Source organism: Neodiprion lecontei, chromosome 6 (genome assembly GCF_021901455.1).
Source record: "Neodiprion lecontei isolate iyNeoLeco1 chromosome 6, iyNeoLeco1.1, whole genome shotgun sequence".
NCBI lineage: Eukaryota > Metazoa > Arthropoda > Insecta > Hymenoptera > Diprionidae > Neodiprion > Neodiprion lecontei.
Window position 1 is genome coordinate 29,698,780 of NC_060265.1, and position 24,252 is coordinate 29,723,031.

Below are 24,252 nucleotides of genomic sequence, written 5' to 3' on the forward strand. Positions count from 1 at the left end.
CGAAATACTCGTTAGAAAATATTTCAACGAAATTTTGTCGTCAAAAATAATTGCAAACAATCACGAGACAAAAGTTAGCACCGTTATCGTAACGAAATATTGAGCGGGAAAAAATCACTTCTTTATTATTTTCACAATGACTTTGAAGGAACGAAGATTTCTAAACGTGAGTAAGTATATTTTGCTTTATTACGATTCACTGAATTTCAAAACGGAATCCGAAATCGGGAAGTAACGGTTTTTCCTCAGCCTGAATCGTTACGATACAAAACGTAAGTGAATTCTTAAACGTTGCTATCTTGTATCGTCTGCGCTGATAAAATTACTCAAACAATTACGTTATTTTTATCAAATAACAAGGGGTGTTTCACTGAAAAAAAATTGACACCATGATTACATATTTCATGATTACCTAACGAGCCAAAAATGATGATGATTAATAAACAAAATACGAAGGAATGAAATCGAATAGAGATGAAGCTGAAGGTAGCAGCCAGAGTTTTTCAGCCAAACGTGTTAAGCTTTTTTAAAATAGAAAAATGCACTTCAGTTTTACCCTTATAATTCTGTGAGAGTATCGGAATTTCAAAGTATTTGACAAAATTTTGATTTTCCGACTTCACTACTTTATTCAAACGAACATTAGAACGTTTGGCTGCTAGCTTCAGTCTCGTCGAATGGACCTCAAAAATCATCCTTATATTTTCATGTAAATATTACAGGAACATGAGAGCCATTGCCCTCCCTCCGCGTAACGTGGCTGTAGTAGTGGTGGTGGTGGTGGTGGTGGTGGTCGGGAGTGGTTGGAGGAGGGAGAGAGAGAGGAAGGGAGAAAAGAGAGGTACGCAGAGGGGCACAAACCGAGTAAGGGGGTGGGGGTGGGTCGCGTACAGTAGTGTACGAAAATATCCTCCCCCACCACCCCCGCGTCGTAATGCCGCTGAAGTACAAGCAGTGGCAAAAGTATTTGTTGAAAGATTCCTTTCTTTCTAAATAGTTTTTATAATTATTTTCTTTAAATTTATTTATTTATTTTTTCAAATTATTGCCTTGTTAACATTATACACGTAGATCTGTAACAACAGTACACGCTGTACTTCCTATCGATATTACCGTATATGGTATATAAGCGTTTGCCGCTTTCGGAGTATTTCTGCACCATATAAGATTATATAAATAAAAAAAAAAAACCCGTTGCTTCGTGGTTAGAAAAGTAAAGGAATGAAAAAAGAAAGAAAAAATAAAACCAGATGAACCTAATCTAATCATAAGTAAGGAACATCGATTTCTCTTGTTTTCTTTTTCGGCTATCTGCAGGAAACGAAACGTTATTTCTAAGAAACGTTATTTCTAAGAAACGTATCTCGCGGAAAACGATAAAGCAAAGTTATAAATTTTTCAATTTTTATTGCACTGCACGGTGGCAGGAATTCCTCGGCGGCAAAAAGCAAGGCGACGGCACATCCCTTAAACGTGGTTTGGAAAAATAGCGATAATGGTCCTTTGGTCGTGAAGCGTCAAGGCATTGCGTTGGCGGTGCAGGTATACGCGAGACGAGCAATAATAATTGAGACGAATTCTCCGGTTGACCGCGCGAGAAGGAGAGACTCTTTCGGGGTTATCAACAAGAATGCGGACCGGGCAAGGTTCACGTATAATAAATAACATCCGGTGTGTACTTTTGTATGCGTATCGGTATGCGTGAGCGTGTGTGTGGGCCATTCGACGTAGAAGAGGTGAAAGCCTCGTCGAATAAGGTACGCGTGTTCAGGTGCGGATGGATTGATGGATGGTCGACCCCTCTCATCAACGCAATCGCAAGAAGAGAATAGAACAGCAGAGGACTGAAGAGAAGAAATGCGCCAAGATGATACCCGATATCGCGAATCAGGGACTTCTCAAGAGTGCGAGTTGGCTTTTGAATAAGGGTATATTACATATATATATATATATATATATATAAATATATATGTATATATTTGTGGATTTGTGTTCCGACTAAACATGGTTCAATGTATATATTTGTATACAATATCGTTGGTTTATCGTCGATACATTGTTTTCCATACATAATTATACAAACTATACGGCAGAAAGAGCTGAAACCTCTCCCGGCACTTTAGACCCCATACAAATCTCTCTTTCGAGATAAACAGAAATAGAGAGAAAGACCAACCGCACGTTAAGTCAATACGTACTTACTGTCCTCTAGAGTGGCCATATAAATCAACGAAAACCGTATTAAGTACACCGTAAGTTAGTGCTAAATATTTATAAACACATGTTTACCCTTGGTGAATATGTACATGTATTACACAGAATGATTACTTACGCACGGATAACGTTCCGGCAAAAGTACGCTGCTATGACGACGGAAACGTAACGGAGAGATGTTCGTTGCGAGAATAAGAGACGAGATTTTGCTGCTTCGAGCTAGTCCACACTTTAAATGAATCTCCCGCTATCACCCGAGACAGATAATTGATTTGTTTTTCTCTTACACCAAATTTTTTTCCCTTTTTTTCTATGGAGATGAGAAATGCCGACGGTGTCATTAGTGTCTCTGATCAACTTTACGGTCTGTCGTAAATCTAACGCGCGTGGTGAATGATTTTTTACTTCCGAGTGATAGGTTGATTCGATTTGATTTTTTTTTCTCTCCTTATCTATATTTTAAACCGCCATTATTTACGAACTGCAAATTCACAGCGCGAATAATAATCATAACAAGTTATTCAAGCAACTATCTGAGTCTGAATGTTGATATCTGTTGCACGGTAAACATTCAAATGCATGTAAATGCAGCTTCTTTTCAGAACACGTCGATACTTCTGGGCCAGTGATCGACTGCTACGATCAACTGCTACGAAGAAAGTTCAGCGTAACATTAGTTAGACGTTTTGACAAAAAGTCAGAAGGAAAGACGGAAAATGAATCATAGCTTCGGATCTCCTCGTTCATTAAGCTCAACACCAAAAACATTTCTGATATTCATGTTTGTTGTCGGCTGCTGCGTCCGATAGGAAGGGGCTTGTTGTCTTAGATACAACCGATGCTGATTTAATTTGTGACTATACTTGGCGTACGATTCACCATAGCTCAAACTGACAATAAAACATCATTCGTTCCACCGTACGATGCGATAAAAATATGTCTGAGGCCAATATTTTTCCTCGCTTTAGTATCTGGTCCAAGTTTGAAAGCAATGACGTAGGTGTTTGTTGAAAAGTAAAAACTCACCCTTGATCCATCCTGTCGACGGGTCCACCGGTTCCCATCATCGCAGGATGTCCGGGGCCTATGGGACCGCCCATGGAATGTCCGCCAGGTCCGAACGGGCTCCCAGGTGGCATTCCATACTGCGGACCACCGAAAGGTTGTCCTGGTGACGGAAAGTGAGGATTACCTGCACCGGGGGGCACAAAGGGTGGTCCGGACGAACCCGGTCGTCCCACAAACTGCGGAGGTCCTCCGGACGGGGATCCAAACGGACTTGGGCCCGGGCCATTGTAAGGAGGTCCGGAATTGTTCGGCGGGGGTGGAAATCCCGCAGAATTAGGGGGCGGCACTGGACCGGGAGTCGACGAGCCGCTTGGTGCGGGCGACGCGGTGTACTGAGGCGTTCCGGAGCCTGGGGGCGGCCCCTGATAAGGTGGGGCCCCTGCCGGACTGCCCGCCCCACCGGGGAACGGGCTGGGGCCCTGAAACCCGCCCGTGTTGCTCGGTGGGCCTCCCGAATTATTGTAAGGTCCCGAACCTGGTCCTGGTCCTTGACCGACAGAGTTCGGCGTGAACGGCGAAGCCTCCGATCCGGGCGGCGGGCCCTTCCAGGAGGCAGGTGTCCCTGGGTCCTCCAGCGTGGTGGTCGCAGCCAGTGGCGTATTCAGACGGCTACAGCCTGCAAAAGAAACGATGTAAATTAGTCAATTGTTACACACTTGAGAAAACGCAAGAAATTTATGTCTCAACTTGTTTTTCTTTAATTGTCTTATCACAACAGAACTTGTTGAACCTCAATTTGCATAGTTAGCGTATTACCAAGATATAGGTGAACAAGGCGTGCTGCTCCTTACAATTAATACTCAAATTTTGACTTTCTCATTCAACTGTAAGTAAAGTTCTAGTAAAAATGTGCGAACCGTTTGCGAGTTTGTATAAAATTAAGTGAGAACAAATTACATCGAGTTATAAACTTGCTTGGTATTACAGAACAAAATGGCAATAATTTCATGTTTGTTCTTATATTGTACTTTCTAATCTAATCTTCTAAATACTAGTCACCTCAATGATAGTTAGGTTAACTTAAATTCTCAGTTACTCGATCGCCCATCTGTTCCCACTGATATTTTCCGACAAGTGCAGGAACGATACACAGAAGTCTCGGATAATCTCAAGCCGTCTCGTATTTACTAACAATCCCCGATCAACATCAAGCTGTTTTTTCGCAGCGACTGAGGGTCTGAACTATTTTCAAAGCTTGGTAAGAATCGACGATAGATTAAGGTAAGTGGCAGAGTGCGATGTTCATCCAGCAACGAAGAATTAAAACGTAAGGAAAGGGGGCAGCGAAGTTATACTCGTACAATCTAAATCTTATGGAGTAAGTAAGAAAATGAGAAAATCACCATTATTCGTTCCATTCGCCTTCATTATTTGGTCATCAATGCGTTCATTCCGTAACGTAGTCTCCTGATTGGCGAAATATAACCGTTATATTTTCGACGAAGAGACGAATAGATGAGGATGACGACGATGGTGAGAGAGGTTATGTACCGGCGGCGACCTAACCTCAAACGCGCGTAGATACGCGTTGGTAAACAGGCGAGGTTAAATATCCGTTGGGCACTGTTAAACTCTGCTTTCGTACATTATATTTAACCGCCTCGTAACGGGGTTAGTATTTCCATCGAAGCTCCGTTTTACGCTCGTTTTAATAGACGAAAAATTACCGCATCCCGTTGCCGGCATTTTTTTTTCCTCCGCACCGTCGTCTCACTTCCATTCGGAATTCCCTCTCTCGCTCTTCTCCTCTCTCACGCTCTCTCTCCGCGTCTCTAACTCTCTTTCGCTCCGACTCGTCAAGCCTCTCGTCTCGTTTCTCTCCTCCGTCTGTTCCTCGTTATTTTCCTCCTCCTCAATATCGACTTACTATCGACAGCGGCCAAACAACAGTTCTCACAATCACGCACCACTTCCTCGGCGATAGGTTAAAGAAACGTGAACGTAGGTCGCGTGGATAATCCGCCGTCACCGTGCCGCGCATCGCTCTCTATCAGCGAATATATTTATCACCCTTTTCATTCATTATTTTAACCCGAAACTAACCGTCACACGCCTCGCGACATACGAGTAGTACCAAATATTTTTTCGCGACATGCCACACAAACACTCGACACACCACACAACAAGAGGCGAACTCCCTCTCACAATCGGAACGTTTGGTCGGCGGAAGGGGGGGGGGAGGGGCGGCCGAGAGGGAGGGAGACGACGATAGCCGTCGGAGGAGAGGCTAGAGCGAGTAAGTAAACACCACCGTAATCAAAATACCTTCCGTACAGCGTAGGAAACTTTCGACTCTCGAGACACGAATGCGACTGCGGATTCTTACTCCGAGATTTTCGTGTTATCGAGTTGTTAATTCAACCGACGCTCGAGTTCCTCGGCCGATCAGAGTTTTGACGTGACGGATAGGTGTAATTCAGTATCTTGACATTATCGAGGAGGGGGTTAAAGATGAATGTAAAAACAATGAAAATTCTCACTGAAAAACAGTGGCAGAAATAGGTGTATACACAGGATATTACGTAAACGCGTCGCGGATCGTTGTTGTTATTATTATTGTTGTTGTTGAGTTGTTGCAGCCGTTGTTGTTATTCATGCATTATAAAGTTCATCGCTTGACTAGCTAGCCCGCGCTTAGGAATATACATGTTACACCGTTGCACACAACCAACAAATCAAAACAATGAACACTTCGCGGCGAGAGAGAACTTTCGTCAAGCTGAAAATGACGACCCTTCGAACACGCACTTCGGGCCGTACGCGAGTTAAGAGAATGTAGGAGAAAAAACAATGGAAAGAAGACTGAGAAGTAACAAGCGAACGCTGATTCGAGGTTGCGTAAACTTCCTACTTCAAGTGCAGATATACGATGTGTATTTTGCGCGGATGAAAATAATTAAATTAATAAAACAATCTTCAAAGTGTTTCGTACGAAACAATTGTTTAAAGGGTTGAAAAGAATTTTTTTTTTCATAAACGCGTATTTTTAATCTCGCAATACATGTTTGAATACACCTATACCATACAATGTGTGGTCGGTGAATAAATTTACACTCGCGTACATATATCATATATATATATATACATCACTGTTGTTTATTAATTTTTTTCTTGATTAATATTTTCGTTTTTATTAGTTTCACTGTCAACTAGTTATTACATATATTATGTATACGTATACCGATGCACTTGTTTCCGCCACCGAAGCCTGATGTACAACGTATAAGTTTAAAACGCACCTACTAATTGTAAGAGAGTAAAAAATTTTCACCAAGGTACTTTACGAATAATAATATACATGTATGTACGTATGTATGAACAGTACAACTTCGAGGCTGAGTATGCAAACTATATACGTTGCATACAGATATATAAATACAACCGTACGCACGTCGCGCGATTACCAGAGACGAGTGATATCGTACCTACTACATACGTATAACAAAATCTACGTACGCGTGTACTCGCGTAGGTACGTAAATATAAGCAGGCACAGCACCTCACGCACTGTAAATTAATTTATCTCGTTTGTACGCGCGAGGGCCACGTGCGCCGTTCGTCCCTTGCGCCCAACTGTCAACTGGTAAGAGGAGATTTCTTTTTAGGTCTTCGGCAAAAATTATCAAGCGAGAAGCCACCGAGTGCTGCCATTTTTAGCGGAGGCAGTGGCGACTCTCGACGCTCCGCGGCGACGTTCGAAGGCACCACATGGCGCCCCCTCCCCTCCACGCCCCTAGCCTCGCCTCCCTTCACGTCCCTGCCCTTCCGTTAACGCACCACCACCGACGCCTTTTTCTATCTTCTATGGTTACGCCGCGGGTTTGACGCTTCGTAAGAGAGGGGTAGTCGCGTTACGTCTCTCTTATATGCACCGCGCGTCAACGTCACTCCGAAAGCACCCCCTGACGGTGGTAACTATAATCCTGATCCCATGCAGACCGCTTCATGTGTCTCGGGATGCGTGTTATTTCACCGGCGAACGAGAGGCGTACGAACAACACAATTTACGTGTAACCGAGAGTACCTGCGATTTTCGTTCAACACGTATTTCACAACGCTGCAGTTGTCGACGAGTTACGTCGCCGTCTTTCTTTTACAGTCATCGACGGACGTACACGGACGAACACGGCGATTTCTGTTTCCCTATTTACTTCGATCCCGACGCTTTATAACTTATTCCTCCACACAAGTATAATCGCGTCGTGTAACTGCAGGATTGTCAGATTCGTAGAATTATATCTATCCGAGTCTAACGTCGCTTCGGGGTTGGTATGCAGGTAACTTTCTACGTACTGCGTTGCAACGTGCGCCGCGGCGTCACTAGTTTCGCGTCACCGGCGCCGCGTCATATTCCTTCTCCCTCTTTTTTTCTTTCTTTCTTTCTTTCTTTTTTTTTTTTTTTATTTTACTTCTCTTTACCCACCGCTCGTTCTTTCCTCCTCTATTTTTCCCGCTTGAAAGTCTCCCATCGCGGGAGACTCAACGCCGGTTGACAGTGTCACCCTAAAAATCAATAAACTTCGACTCCGAGTCCTTCCCACTCCCCGGGGTCCCTCTATGAGGGCTCAGGACCGTCGGTGGCTGCCTGGGACATCATTTTATTAGGCTACGGTGCAGCGGCCGGACTCGGGACTTCTTCCATCTCGACTCCTAAAGAGACGGACATCGGCTCACCGAGCATCGACCGTCATTCGCATCCGGATAAAAAATTCTCGTAATATCGGGACGTCCGTCAGCTTCTGTCAAGTTGTAATAATGTAACGAGGACCGGTCGGATCTCCGTAACTCTGCTTGTCGTTGATAATTTCGATTTTTTTAGCCTCTACGCCTCTTAGCCTCCAAGATGGTAGGCTGGGCGCAGAGGACGTAGAAGCGTATAACGCGTACAGTTATGGAGGCATAACTCGACTGACGTACCGTGTACACGTAGCATTAAAACATCCGAAGCATCAGACACCTGGCAGAGGGACCGCCGCCTTACGCCGTGCTTATGCCTCGCATTGCGTTGCGTTGGCTCACCACCTCCACCTCGCGCAATTCCTTAAGGTTCGTTTACACTCGGCAGTTTCGTTCAACGGGCAATCCTGAGCCCGCCAACGTGCGACAGGAGCTGATTGTGAAAGGCAAGAGCGGTTCTTGCGTTTCGCCATGCCGCAGCGATACTACTTACGATCGCTCGCGAGTGATTTTTCACAAAGAGAACACCGGACCGAACTACCGTAGAAACCCTCTTTCAATCGCGCGCGTTCGATTCACCCCGCCGGGAGCGAAATTCTTACCACCGTGAAACTGAAGACGATCCGATGAAAAAAGGGATAAACTGTTCCAGGCCCACCCGGGGAGTCGTAACAATGCTGCGAACTTGCGAGGGAAAGGGTCGAGTGCGGCTCTTGTATATGTTTGAAAGCGTTCTACGTACCGGGAATATTTTTTTATCCGTAACATTTCACGGAGGCGCGTGATACGTAACTACGTTTAAAAAATTATCCACACGCAGTCCGTGATTGGCGAACGTCACACGCGAAGCGGCAAGTTGATTCGCACGTACGTGCACGATAGGCCGAATCGCGACCTGGGTCATTGTACCAGACGTAGGACGCCGTGCGTTGCTCGTGGTAACGAAACTTGTTCGAAAAGCCGATTCATGCTCAATTTGTGTATAATACACAAACCCTGGATGCGAACTTTCCATTCAGTGGAAACTTTCTCGAACTAGCTGAAACAGAGAGTGAATCAGACTCCGTTACAGGTCGTTGGCTGCATTGTTCAAAGTTAAATAATAATAATAATGAAAAGAATATCCGATCAAAGACGCGACCAGGTTTCGCCTACTGCTCGGCCATCGTCGCTCGTCGAATTGCCGTTTCAAAGTAGGTGGCAGGCATATAATGCAACGACGAGATTGTGAGGGCTAAAACAATCCGGTCGCGGGATGAATTTCAACGGCTGAATGTCTATGAATCAGGGTGGAGAGAGACCGGGAAAACCGGGAATAGTCGGGGAATCATGATGGACCACAGGGAGAAACGTACTTTTTTTTCTTTACAAATCGTTTTCAAGCTTCGGTGATGCTTCGTAAATTTAGCTAAGCCAACTTTCGGAAATGTTAATCGTTCAATTTCTGATTACTCGTGTAAAACGAAGCAACACTGTGCGTTTTTTAGATCCAAATTTATATTTTAAAGGTGCGCAGCTTCCGGAGCTTCCTAATGTAACTACTTAATTAAGCAACGTTCGGAAGATGACGCGGCCGATGCACAAAGCGGTGCAAGCCGCATTGCACGAGAACGTCGACGGTCACGGAGCGTTGAGAACGAAGGTCGTTCCTATGTATGCGAATACGAGCTATTTTAATTGTTTGACCTTGCAGGCTCGACAGTCGCCACGCAGTGACCGTTCGTTTGACGGGCTGATGGGCGATGGTTATCTTCTTCGTTGCACGTATCCATATGCGATACGTACACACGCAGATTGCAGAAACGCATATCGGCGCGGTTTGATAACCCAATGCGGCGGGGTCAGCCGGCCGATGCTTCAGAGGCTTCGCGTGGTACTTATTTACCTACATAATACGTTGCAGAAATATCCTCTAGGCAGAAAGTTTCGGTATATAAAATTCTGCGACGCGCATTCCTGGTCAACGCGATGAAGCGCGTTAGCCTCGCGTGTATATTACAAGGGAATGAAATCCGCCGAATCGACTTAGAAGGCTGCGTTACGCAAAATTGAATCGTTTTTCGTTATTCCCAGCTGCAGCCGCAAGCTGTTCTACGTTTACCGAGACGCAAATTTTCACCCTCGTACCCTGTACACGATGCACTGTTATTATCGCAGTAAATATTTGCGCAATCAAAGTTTTGCGCTCGGCACTGCCGCGCGTTACGGTCTTGTTTGCAAAATGTGGATTATATGCACACTGATATACATATGTAGGTGTGTCAAGTCGTCAACCGTATGTGTTATCGTCGGTTATCGTCGGTCGTCGTCGTGGACAAGTAATATTGTATTTGCGAAACGTCACATTAACGTCGGGCAGTGTCTTCATCCTTACGTTGTACCGCGTACTTCGCCACGATAATGAAAACGGGTCTTGCGTACATGATACACGTACACGTACCTTACATTGTTATTCAAGTATCAAGGATAATTTATACGCGAGTGATCCGAAATACAATTTTTTGCGCATCGGAATCTTGGTAACTTGAGTTAATTTTATACCCCTGAGAAATTCTATCGGCAATCGTTGTACGATAAGTATATGCCTGTATCAAGCTTGAGTAACATGTACATTGTCCATTGCGGGAATGTCACTTTCGAAATGGCGAACCCGGATTTACGTTATGCGAATAACTCACGTTAGACATCCGCGGGATGAACTCCTGGTAACAAGCCTGTCACGTGGTCTCGAACTTTAGTTTTGGCAGCGAGCATGCCCGAGTAAACTGGCGGACTGACTTACCGCTTGGCGCTCGGAGATATTAGGATAAGCTTCATTCATACAAACTTCGAAACAAATCTCGACCTTCGAAGACTGGCCAACGCAGCGTAGCGTAATCTACAAACGCCAAGCAAACGCGCCACGAACAAAGACATGATCTCAATGTGGAGTATTTCCACAATACGGATGTTTAGTCGATTAACATTAAAATAAGGATTATTTTCGGAGAAGCAGAGGAAGACGAAGAAGAGGATATGCGCGGGTTTATCGCACTACGTATTGACTTTGCAAAGGCGCAATAAAAATATAATATATGTAAGTTTGTGGCCTGTTTACCCAAACTTATCTCTGAAAAACAACAAACACGCTGAACGGGTTACGGAAAGGATAACCAAGAGTGACCATCGCGGAATCATCGCCTCGGGAGAGAGGGGAGTGATTGACAGGCGCTCGAGACATCCACTAGTGTTATAGTGGATACTCAGTAAAATATATTGTAAATTATATTGTAAATTTATTCTTTTCATTGTCAACTAAGCCTATAATCCCGATCGTCAAAACCGACATTGTTGTTGATTTAGGTGACTATAAGTGTTATAATTATTTTTGTTATTATTTATGTAATTATTTGTGATTGGTGTTAATATAATGTTTTAGTATCGTTTCTACATCAACCCAAGTCGTTGAGACTCAGGAATTATTATTTCCGCAACCCTTTTAAGTTATAAGAGTCACGCTTATAACTTAAATATATTTCAGCTAATCAAACAAAAAATGTCAATTTCGTTTATGCTTGCTCTTATCGGTACAAGACAACGAATGTTCACTTGTTTATCATTTGGGCGGCGCGATAGATATCTCGATAAATATGCAGTAATGAGCCATCGCGATGTTTTTAGACGGTGCTTGTTTAAAGAATGACGAGCATTTCTTAACAATTAACGGGGTCGGTAAACGAATTCGTGATTATGTGAATAATATTTTTAAGGTCGGGATTTCTGCATCATGTTGAAATGAATAAATAAGTGAAAATCGCACGGTATCCGAGGAATAAATTGACCTCGTTCGGTTTACGTTCGTCGTTATGTAATACCTTTATATTTAATACCTAAAGTCAAAAATTTCAAAACAAATTACGAAAGATATTTTCGTCGACTGACTGAAGAATGACCATTTATTGAGTATAACAAGATGTAAAATTCAAAAATATTCCTCGAAGGTTGCATATTAAATCCCGCATGAATCGCTGTGCTTTAAACTTCAAACAGTTTTACGAAATTGAAAACAGACATCACGTGTACACGATAACAAGTGGTTGTTCGAATCTATCGCTAGATGAAACTGGGAGAACCTTGAGTTACACCGGTAGTGTTGAACCCGTAAAGAGGCAACGGCAGCGTGTCGGCGTCCAGAAGGGTGGCCAGCGTCGTTGCGGTGGGTGTACAGAGAGAGAGAAGGAGAGAGTGTGAGAGAGCGAGGCGGGGAACGGGAACGAGAGGAGAAGCGGTAGTAGAAGGAGGTGAGCAAAGCAAGTAAGCACCGAGGGGATGAAGGGCGCCGAGGGCGTCGAGGAGAGGCTGGCAGGGCGGGAGGGAGGGAGGGCGCTAGGTCGATACGGCAAACTATTGTCTGGTGGGTAAAACTCCTCCGTAGCCGCTCCGGGTTGTCGGGTCTCGCTCTCCGCGACGCCGACGCCGTCATCGCGTTCGCATTCAGCCGTCAACGCCGCGCGATATTCTGCACCGAGTAGCATCCTACCGCATCCCCTTCCCCCCCTCTCCCTTCGCCATCCAGCATCCATCCGACTCGATGCAACGCGTCGTACGTTACATGTACAGTGGGGTACCACCGAAAATTAAGACAGCGGGATTTGGAGCGGCGTCGTAGGCGTTTTCTTTTTTATCTTTTCTTCTTTTTTTTTTTTTTTTCTTTTTTTGTGGTAACCGACAAACCCTCGCCATCAAGTTTGAAATAATGTTGCAAATGAATTATGGAATCGCTTTAATAAATTTTCTTCCTCGTCCTTTTTAACTCCGGTGGTGCTGCTGCTACCTCAGGGATATCTGGACCGACGTGAATTCACCTTCGGGGTGGCGGGCGTGGGAGGCGTACGTATGTACGTATGCATGTGCGTGTGTAGATGCATAGGTAGAAAGTTGGAGGGACGTTACGTTAGGTACGAAGGTAGGTACGTATAATGGTACAACACGGCGCGTGACCGTGGCGCAAAGGTATAATACGGTATGCGGTGAGGCGCAACATTGTCGCGGGGGTGTATGTATGTTTGCCCGTTGCCATGGGGGTGGAGAGGTAAACACAGCGTCAACCCTCCCGCGCCGCGACGCCGCCCCCTCGTACCCTTCTGCCCCACCTCCCCCTCCCGCGGCCTTTCTACCTACACCCCGCGAACCTCGTGACGCCGCGGCACCGCGACGTTGCCAAGCGTCGTCGGGTTGCACGCTACTTACGAAACTTTGTTCCAATTTGTTCGTGATGTAGGGGTGGAAACTGACGACGACTGCACGGATGGAGAAAATGAGGGACTGGGGGTAAAGGGGGGCTCTCTTATGCAGAGTCGCTCGAAGCGAGGGGCAATAAAGATGAATATTTATGCTTCACAAATATTATTGAAAGCGGCGGCGAGCGGACAAGAAGGAAATATGTCAAGGACGATAATTTCTTTATATTTGAACGCCGGTAAAATCGTGTATGCATGCATACTATGTGTACCTACACGCGCGCGTGTGTTGTGTTGTACACACAACTTGCGTGTGTGCACACGTGTAACCCCCCCCCCCCCCCCCCCCCGCCCCCCTCAATGTTACAGCAGACTTTTATTATCTTACACGTTTCTTTCGTTATTCCGAACTAATTCCTGCTCACCGATTCTTTTAACCTTATTCGTGCATGTTACGCGTCACCGTTAACGTTTTTTTTTAACCACAAAAACCGTTAGAAGGGGTTCACGGAAAACATGATGAGAATTCGCGGATTACTTAACTCATCGAAAGTGCAATATCAAAGGCATTTATACCTACTTTAATCGTAAATTCTTGAATGACGAGCGGTTGCTGCTGCGGCTGCTGCTACCATCGCAAAATCAGTAAATAATACCACATTTGTTGGTACACATGGCACATACCGCGGGTGTACATTCATATATACGTTCCACGTTCGGTAGAGTAGAATTCTGGCTCTCGACAGAAGGAAGAAGCCCGAGAGAGTCCACAAACCGTTTTACGTGTCCCCCTCATTTGGTAGCAGCGCCTTTTGATACAGGATAGCTTTTTGAAACTAATTTCCGAGACATCCTTAACGGTAAATGCAGATCCCTTACCGACCGATACTCTACCGCGCTTAATGTCACAATACAGTGGATAATACAGAGCATATTTACCACAGCCAAGTAAAAATTTAGTAGTCGAAACTGATCAAATGACAAAAAATATTGCCTGAAGAAAGAGCTTGCATGCATACATATAACGGAAATCGCACGTTTTCACGGTTCCAATAGAGTTGACAGAGGTGGCGATAGAATCAAACTCGTATTTTGTTTCGGACCGAGAACAAGTTGGGTGGAAAGGGAAGGAATTAATAAGCATTGCTGTACATACGTCTCTACATTGCATCAAATTGCATCCCAATAAAAACTCGATATTATGGTAGATATTTTATTTCCAACTTAGGAACTGAAATGCCCATATTATATATAATAAAAAATATTTTATCGTACGAGAATTATAACGGTAAATTGGGGGGGGGGGGGCAGAAAGTTGAAACAAATAGAACGTGGGAATAATCGTTACTCTTTATGTAATTCTAAAATCGCAAACATTTTTACAAAAAAGAAGAAGAGAAAAATAACTTCCAAACAGGAATACAAACACGGAATTCTCTTTTTCTCCCTCGTATTCAACCCTGCGGAGAATGGCTCTTGAAATCTGATATAAAAATTGCCTACAACAGTATGAAAAGTCAACGTAAATTTATCCTCACAGACTCGCTAGTGAGAAAATTTCCGTTGATTTCTCATACTGCCGTAGGCAATTTTTATATCAGAATTTACGAGCCATTTTCCGCAGGCAAGTCTCATTACTAGTGTACTTAGGTTTCTGATTAAAATTTTTCATATCTGTGAAAAAAAAACAGGTAGCAAACAAGGTGATAAAAGTCTTTGACGAATCTGTACGAACTCTCTTTTGCCGTTGCAAATATGTAATAGTTGTTGTTACCAGGCTCACGAAGAACGAAAACAATAAGAAATACTCTATTATTCAAAGTATTTTTTACTACCTTATAATATCGTAGAGCTGTATGATTTTCATATCCAGCTATACAAGCATTTCTTATTTTTTTATTTTTTTAAAGATTTTAGTTTTTGTATGGCACATTTCTCCCTCACAAGCCCTTACAATTTACATGCATATGTGTGTATATATTGTTAATATGCATTCCTTTTTCTTTACGACGATAAATTCACAAATTCCGAAAGCGTGGCTGTATATGATATATTTATACTGTAACTCTTCAGGATATTACTATTAAATCGTGGCAGTAAAGGGCACAAAATACGAGTACACTCCGCGTTCCATTTCACCAATCCATCTATACATTTTTAACATCTCATTAAAAAATCCAATATATTCTCAAGGAATTGTGTTCCCGATCGCCATATATCAAGAATCGAGCCGCCGGGTACGATTTCAATTCATTTGAATCGTCACAAAAATATTCACAATAGTATTTCAAAGACACAGATTTCAAAATAAACATTTATCAACATCTGTTCGTGATAATTTGCGTTACGATTAATAATCGGACCGTACTCGTAAAGAAACGCCTTACGTTCAAATAATTAGACATACTTATATATTCGTTATGTATACTAATTATTATAATTATACGATGAATATATTGTGATAATATATATGTTTATACGTATATATATATATATATATATTGTTCAACAAGTATGTAATATATTTATACGTGTGTATATATACATATATATATATATATATATATATATAAACACACATACACATATTTATATTGTATGCATACACTAATCTTATTCATATAATAATAATAATATTAACTACGAATTAACTGATTAATAATAATAATATTCAATGATAATGCTGAATTTAACTAACTTAAAAACACGTCATTTATACCATATATACATTATATACATTATGCTATTGTATTTATAATATGTATACTGTCTACGTTCATCAATACAAACTACAGCATTCTGAAGTATACATATGCTCCTTGTTAGAGTTTTAACTGCTATTACACCTTGTACACATACAATATTCTAGAGTTCTATTCTACATCTACTCTAGTCGGTACATCGAAAATCAACTAACTTAAACACAATTGTAATGATAATAATCATAGTGATAATAATAATTATAATAATTAAAGAACGAGAAACTTGCACCTCACGAGTTCCGCATTGTTAATGGAGGCTATGGCCACCGTTATCAATTGTATCATATCACATTACGCGTTTGAAAATTGTTAAAAAATTAAAAAAGAAAAGAACATAAAATAGTGGAAATTTCATAGTTCGCGGTAGTTGCCATTTCTCTTTTTTCTGACACATTCAAGAAAAAAAGGCCGAATAACTACTGATAATACTTCATTCAACCTTTTTATCACAGGGTTTTTAAACTGAAAAACACTATTTAAACTCTGACATACCAAAAAAAAAAACTAACAAAAAAAAAACAATAAATTCAACTTGTTAGATTTCCGCCAATCACAGACTACTCTAAAAATACACCTCGACGAAAAACTACTTTTTCTTTTTAATCCAATTTCGTAACCAGATCTTGTTTAGCAAAAAGCAAGAGAAATCAAAATGTGTTTCGCTATCATTTGTAATGCAAATATTGCAGAAGTATTGAAGAAACTTGGCGAATGAATTATACACGATCGATCAGAGGCGGACAAAGCCAGTACCGCTTAATTTAAGCCATGTATCTTCAAAAAGTTTACATTTTTTTCTCACCTGCTGTCCTTGCAGGAATAAAATGGTATTGGCTACAATTGACACATTGATCAATTCCATGGTAACGCAGAGCGGTCATTTACGTTTCACACACCTTTTGTATGAAACATGATCACTGCAATCTTTGTCATAGAATTGATTATCGTCGGTGTTGAAAAACTTTTATAATACAACACCAGTAACAAGCCTCCCTGCACTATCATTTCACCAAGCATATTACAAACGATAATGAACGTTCTTCTGTTCAAAAATATTAATTACAGTAATGACGCGGGTAACAAATTGACTTATTAAATACATACGCGAGTTGGATAAAAAAAAACAAAAAACACTTTAAAGAACAATAACTGTAGCTCTGTCTCTTGGATGTGCAGAGCAATGCAGTTATTTCATTCATTGATACGGATTAGAAAAAAAAGTCAAAACAAGAATGGAGAAACACAGGTGAGAAAAAATCTCGGATTCTTTAAGAACAGTACAGTTTCACTCTCTTCTCGACAAAACAGGAGAGCATCTATCTTTTGGAGATCCCTGGGATTATTTTGATGTCGGGACAGTGGGCTGTCCTGCCATCGCCAGTCTTGCGGGTTGGTCAAGGAATTCCTTGTAATAGGCGCTCAATTCAGGAGGAAAAAACGTTGCTGACGGATGTATCGGTAATGGAAACACACCGTTATAAAGTGCAGAATAATACATTGGGTCTAGCATGGGTAAGAACTTTCCGTGATTAGGTAACTGTGAGAGAAAAGCTGAATTAGGTGGCATAGGTGGTAAAGGATGGAAATTGGAAGCGGAATGTCTTTGCTGCGCTTCTCCTTGTCTTTCGCACTGTTCTTGCTGCTGTTGCTGCTGCTGATGTTGCTGTTGCTGTGTTTGTGGCTGCGGCTGTTGTTGGCCTATCATGCATCTTTCACTTTCGTTTATCCTACAATGCTCTTTCGGTGCTTCGGACTTTCTTCGATCCGCAACGAGCTGTTGCAATGTATTTCTAGCGTATGGCGTGTTGGCAATGTTATTTAGATGATTGAGGCTCGGTACGTTTGGGATATTAGGTATTTTGGGTATCACCATGTGATTTGGCTTCCTCGGTGTGTACGGAGACACCGCCTCATTTCTGAGAGGATATTTACCATTAACATGTTGCTGTCTCCTATGTTGAGGAGAAATGCTATTCTTTACATGTTGAATCTGCTGTGATATGTGCTGATGCTGCTGTTGCTGCTGTGTCACCGCAGGCTGAGATTTCTGTTGACTGGGATTAACTAGCGTGATTTCTAGGTTGTTGGACACCATGGTTCTCGAGTCAAGCATGTTCGGATAATTGATAGTTTTTTTTGGTGTTTCCAATTGCACTTTTTCCGTATTCTTTATATCTAAATTGAGCGGATTGGGTCTTGGGACAATCGGAACTCTAACAATCTCTAAACTAGGTCTGGAAAACGCCGGCTTTTCCTGAGCTCGTCGAGTCAGGTCCAAGACATCCGACGAATTATTCACCACATTATTTTGCGGAAGCATAACGGGCACAGGCTGATACTTATTAGGCATCAAAATTTCCTTGGGATTTCCGTACACCATTTTCTCACTGTGAGAAAATATTGATCGAGATTGCGTCACTTTCGGTGGTGGTATTCTTCCGTTCGGCGGCTGTTGACCCGCGAATATATGCCCATTGCTATTCGAGGGAGTGACGTTTGCGTTAGCGTACAATTGTAGCAGCGTTGAGTTGTTGGAACTCCCAAGATTTATCACCCTGCTGTTGACAACATTGTTATTGCTCATAGAAGTATTGTTGTTCGTAGGTTGTTTAGGTGGCTGCTGCTGCTGCTGCTGCAGTTGTGGATGTATCTGTTGCTGCTGGTGAAGCAACTGTGATTGCAGCTGTTGGTATTGGTGCTGCTGTTGATGTGGGGTATGAACACAAGGCTGAGAACTTTGATTATCTTGAGGCGATGGTAGCATGTGGCTAATGTCTGGAGTTACCGTAACTGAGATTAGCTTAGTGCTAGAATTATTTACTATCGGATTAGCAATGGCGTTAACAGTCTTTTCTTCTATAGGCTTTATCGTAGGATTGTGGACAACGACAGGTGTAATCGTCGCTTGAATAACACTGGGCCTTGACTCTAAGTCAACGGCGGTTACTTCGAGTCCACCTTCCCTCAATATCTCGAGTTTTCGCTTCTTCAAGCTAGGAATGATAATCTTATCTCTACTCGAGTCTGTCTCAGTCTCAAGATCAATTACTTCCGGTGATCTTGGGCTGACTATTGTCTTTTCACCGAACACCGGTATATTTTCCTTTCCCTGTGCCAACAGGGACGTTTGCTTGGGGTCAAGCTTCAGTTCTTTTATATCCTTCTCCGGTGGTGGAGTCAGCGTCACGACCGCCGTAGCATTCGTATTTGCACTATTGACATTGGTGACTGGTAGGCTTGGGGGTGTTGGCGAAGAAGGTACTTGGTGAAATATTAACGGGCTGTTTAACTGTCTTTCCAAAACGCTTTGACCGTCATTCGGTGTTGTCGGAGGCGGTGTTGTGGGTGTTGTTACAGGCGTGTTGGAAGACGGCGGTGGACTCGGTAGTTGGCTAGATTGGCTGCTAGGTGTTACTGTGTTTGCTATTATTGTATTTAGCGATTTAAGCCGTTCAGGTTTCACCCTTACGCTACGTAGCGAGGAGATTTTTCCAACTTCTGCCTTCGGTTTTTCCCCAGGAAGAATTGGCTGTAAGAATAATAACATTTTTTTTAATGCATTGCATGCAAGTTGAAAGTGAAATGGGTCCATTCAACAAATAATTTATAACTTACCGTTGAAAGTATTGACTGCAAAGGTGGAGTGTCTGTCGGCGAAGTTGGAGTACTCGTGGTGGTCGTGTAAGTTTGTGTCGTTTGTGAAGGACTTGGTAATTCTGATTCTTGTTTAACTTCAGCTTCTTCGGACATGCTACCAGTTTTCGACCGCCTGCCATGCGCTGGTCTGATTTTTATCTCTTCTCCTCGCTGATGCCGTTCGAAAGGTAATAACAGCCTGTTGGCATTTACAATAAGCATGACATACAAAAATTGAAATCAGTAACCACCGATTACACATTAACAAATACTGAATGTTCATTTTACAAAAGAACACCATTCTCTTTTCGTCAAAGTTCCATATAATTTATGTTACCTTTCATAATGTCTCCTGGTTATGGTGGCAGCGCTGGTCGATCCTGTGTTTCCACCAATTTCGTCGTAAATCGACTTCCACAATCTTCCAGCACTGACAGACTCGTATCCGCCCAGATTTCGAACTTTTGTGTAAAATAAGAACAAATCGACTGTTGAAAAAGAGAAAGAAAATCTCATTAGATTAAATTCAATTCAAATTCCTGATTCTTTTTTGTCAACCACACCAAACTAGTAGAAACGATTTTATTTTCTGAAAGTTTCTTCTCCATCCTCCAAGTTATTACAATCTGTTTCAGGAAGTACGGTAGGGTAGGTGCTTATATCCATGTGTAATCAACATAAACCTTGTTTTTGATTACGCCTACGTTCTGTGGTCAAGTTATTAGTCTTGGAAGGAAAAAAAAATGCCTGCTCTATAAATATACCGCAAAACTTTGCTCGGCAATGAATAATTTGTTGCACGGGAGATGATAACGATAAAAAGTATTACTCATATAATTCGACAACTTGACGTGTACGGGTAATAGATACACATTCCCTTGTTTTAAATTAAATTTTATAAAACGCCAACATTTTTTAACGAGTAATTTCAAATTCACAATAATATACAATCAATTGGATTGGCATTAATTATTCTACTAGTTACAGATCAGAACGATAATTAACTATAAGAGCAGAGAGACGAAGAGTGAAAACGAAGAACAAGGACAAGTATAAAAACAATAAGCTTTCAAATAATAAACATTCAAACGGTATTTCAATATTACAACGTTGGGAGTGCGAAAATAACCGAAAAGGAGTTAATATTCATTAGCATTTGTCACACTCAGGACAGCAGCAATAAAGTTTATACGACCTCAGCGGGTCACGCGGATTTAATCGGGTGCAAAGGCGTCGACCGTCGCGTCGGCCGTCGCCGCGTGCCTCTCTGTACATATATACCGATAAATATTACACGTTTCGCAGGCCTGTCTATAGGTGCACAAATGTGTATCAATTTTACATTAAATATTCCTTTCTTTAATAAAAATATTAAATCATGGATTTGATTCGTTCGTTTATTCGGACCTGGATATTATTACGCAGATACTTACTTTGTTTGTATCCTAACAGCGGCATCTTCCCGACCGGCGTTCCCCGGGAGTTCATGAAGGTTTGAACGTCAGATATGAACCTCTTCTCCTCACCGCTGGCCTTCCGTTCGCTTCTTCGCACCCCGGACGAAGGTGGTCGCAGTCCAGGGACTATACTAGCGGAAACTGTCTTCGAGGTTGAGGCGACCGAAGCCTCGCTCTCGTTGCTCGACTCTCCCGGTGACGTGCTGCGTTTTTTTCGTTTTCTTCGAGGCCTCCCTTTCAGCTTGGGCGCTAAAATTCGAGAGGAAAAATAACGGTACAAAAAAAATGTATAACAATATCAAATAAAAGTATACACCTACGCCGTTACCTAATGTCGTTTGTTTCGGCTTATAAACCGCATTTCCGCATTTCTCTACATATATCGCAACACGCGATGCGCGTGTTTAGAATGTTCGGTGCAAAAAATTCCGGCAGCATTTTCATCGTACGTAGATGAAAATACATACATACGTCGGGACGTTGCGAATTGGAACGTTATATTACAATGTATGCAAATTAACGTGAATGTAAAATCCATTATAATACGCGTTTTGACGCGATTCTACCTACACGAGTGGGGTATTATTTTGAAATAGGTAATGCGATAGTCCAGCAGAGATATCCTCATTAAAATCGGCATCGCGTTGCTAGTTTGATCGACGATCGGCGATCCACTGAACTGTTCCTGCCTTCCTGGTCCTCGATTTTCGACGTCTTCTCGAACTGTCCGTGGTCAAGTTGGCACGCATGTTCCTACTATCCTCCGACAATGTGTAATGCAGCGACGACCACGCGTAAACAACTAAACGCGCGCCCTGGCTTGATCACGGCCAAATTCAAGCCGTGGACTGACGAGTAAGGGGCGCGAGTCGCGGTTCAGCCGTTCCTACTCCTCGACTCCTGGCGATCGGCATCAAAATCACCCGAAATAAGGCCCTATAAGAGGGGGGCAGGGGGAGAGATAGAGGCGTAGGGCCGCCTTGCGACTTCAGAACACGAGGCGTCAAAACGCCACGCCGCTTTGTTTACGTTTCGTAAAAGACTTTGTCGGGCCGAACGACGGTCTACATTTACATATTACTCATTTTTCACGGCGTCGTTTTACTCGAATATTTAGTCACAACATAAAACTGTAGCTTCTGCCGCTCTTTTTCAATATTAGAACCAGAAATAACGATCAAGCATTTACAGGAGAGGATAAGATATTGTCGATCATCGACGCGGGATGAGAATTCTATAACGACTTTGCGAGAGTTTCAATTTACAGCGAATTTGCTAATACGAGTCAGGAATTCTCTCATCAACATTCTAATACTTAGGAAATTTCTCTAACAATTTTCTCGAATCTTTTCAAGCACTCTATACTCTGATATGCATGTACATACACATACGCAACAGCTTGACTTTCCATTGTGTTACATCGAAGATTTCTATAATAAAACTATAATATATGTATATTATACAAAGAAGTGCAAATTACGAATAGCCGATATAATTGACAAAAGGGTCCTGAATTGAATGAAGACAGACAGATTGCGCTGTTTTCGACAGCCGTCGAAAACAAAGATTTTCACTCTTCAATGTAAAACTTGACTCTGTTTGAGATTTCAAAGGTGAACGTCGGTCGGTATTTATTTTTTTTTTCTGTGTACTCTTGTTTCTTTTGCTTGCTTTATTTTTTGTCACCATGTTTTGGGTCGCGTCGAGTTTGTTACGCCGTGGGACAATTGAACCCTTATGGCGATAGAGAAACGTAGAAAAATGAAAAATAAAATAAAACAAAGTAACGTGGGATAAATAAATCGGGTACAATGGATATTGACTTTAGAGAGACCGTGGGCTTGAAAATCAATCAATGAATCCTTCCGATTCGTTAAAATCGATTTTAACCAACTCATCGACTTCTACATCGCAAATGTGATTTCGTATCGCACAGAATCACAGGATATCAAAAAAAATTTATACCGTAGATTATAGTTATACAAGTGACTCGCAATGACCTCAGCAAGCTCTACGAATTCCTCGTTATATAAAAGAATATTATTCCAGTAATTGCAGAGCGACAGCGATTAAAAATTTTCTTCACGACTGTCAAATCGACGACTTAATCTCCCGATCGATGCGCTTACCCAAGTGATTGCAGAGTAGCTCGTGGGTCTCGAGGTCGGGGTAGTCGAAGGTGTCCCTGCAGAAGAGAACTCTGGTACCGGGGAGAGCGGTGAACCCTCCGAGAGCTGCGGCGACGGGAGAGCAGAGCCAGGAAGGCTCGGCACCCTCGAGTCGACGAAGAAGGGCCCGATACCTGCAGTATCTGGGGTAGGAAAGGACGACGACGCGGGTCTGGGCGGGTTGCTCGTCGACGGGGTTCTTCCCGAGGTTACCGTAAAGGCTGCTCTCGTACTCCTTCTGCTGCTTCTCGACATCCGAGAAGTCTATGCCCGGGTCCGTCAGGACTTGGGGTAACGGCGCGTTGTCCTCCTTCCGAGGACTCGTCTCCCGCGACGACGACGTCGTCGAACCCGGAGGCGAGACGACTTCCCGTCCCCAGGACCATTCCAAGGACGGGGACAACCACGTGACCAAATCGTTTACCCGGACCACGACCTTCTCCGATATTGTCAGCACCTCGTCCTGAAAAAACACAAATCAAATTTATATTCCTTAGTTTAATTGTATATAAAAAATTTCTATTATAATATCCAATATTTAGATTCATCGAAATTGAAGCAGACGGATAAAGAAGACGAAAAGTGTACCAGATATAGATTTTCTTCGTTCCAATTTGTTTATTTTCCAGCAGGAAATTAAATTAATCTTCCGAAATTCAGCGCGAATAACGGTATTACAGGTACCTGCACCCAAGGAAAAAGGCTTCGGTCGATACCTTCTTTGCCGACCCAGCTTTCAACGACCTCTACAGCCCTACGGGATGACGATATCGGCGAGTTCTTTTTACCCTAGCTAGTATCGTGTGAACGCGTAAACTTGTCCACATTCGGCAATAGGTGGAGGAATACTTGCGCTAAAGTAACGAACGAATCACGACTGATAAGATCGAACCTCACGAGCTGAGAAGTCCGGAGAACGATAGAAAATTGAATTTGTTATTTGTTAATGGTTTAGGGAAAATCAAATCTGTTATTTGAACGTTGGAACCTCGGTGGGAACAGCGTGTTTCAATGTCTATACTCAAAAATTCTGAGAACGAGTTTAGATAAC

The 24,252-nt window shown here is 42.6% G+C and overlaps 2 protein-coding genes across 3 annotated transcripts in view; both read right to left on the reverse strand.

The window, feature by feature from the left end:
* The window catches only part of LOC107220665 (LIM domain-binding protein 2), a 106,017-nt gene extending 92,045 nt beyond the window's left edge, over nucleotides 1-13,972 (reverse strand). The window contains exons 1-3 of the mRNA XM_046744084.1: nucleotides 13,759-13,972; nucleotides 4,626-8,998; nucleotides 3,241-3,898 (exon numbers count right to left, since the gene is read on the reverse strand). Coding sequence (XP_046600040.1) covers nucleotides 3,241-3,898; nucleotides 4,626-4,650 — 683 coding nt within the window. The 5' untranslated portion in view covers nucleotides 4,651-8,998; nucleotides 13,759-13,972. The remainder of the gene's footprint in view (nucleotides 1-3,240; nucleotides 3,899-4,625; nucleotides 8,999-13,758) is intronic.
* A 2,361-nt stretch (nucleotides 13,973-16,333) lies between these two features.
* Nucleotides 16,334-24,252, reverse strand: part of LOC107220661 (formin-J) — an 89,078-nt gene continuing 81,159 nt past the window's right edge. For both annotated transcript variants that reach the window (XM_046743244.1, XM_046743243.1), the window contains exons 3-7: nucleotides 23,163-23,664; nucleotides 21,010-21,282; nucleotides 19,914-20,064; nucleotides 19,556-19,775; nucleotides 16,334-19,469 (exon numbers count right to left, since the gene is read on the reverse strand). In XM_046743244.1, coding sequence (XP_046599200.1) covers nucleotides 17,280-19,469; nucleotides 19,556-19,775; nucleotides 19,914-20,064; nucleotides 21,010-21,282; nucleotides 23,163-23,664 — 3,336 coding nt within the window. In that variant the 3' untranslated portion in view covers nucleotides 16,334-17,279. The remainder of the gene's footprint in view (nucleotides 19,470-19,555; nucleotides 19,776-19,913; nucleotides 20,065-21,009; nucleotides 21,283-23,162; nucleotides 23,665-24,252) is intronic.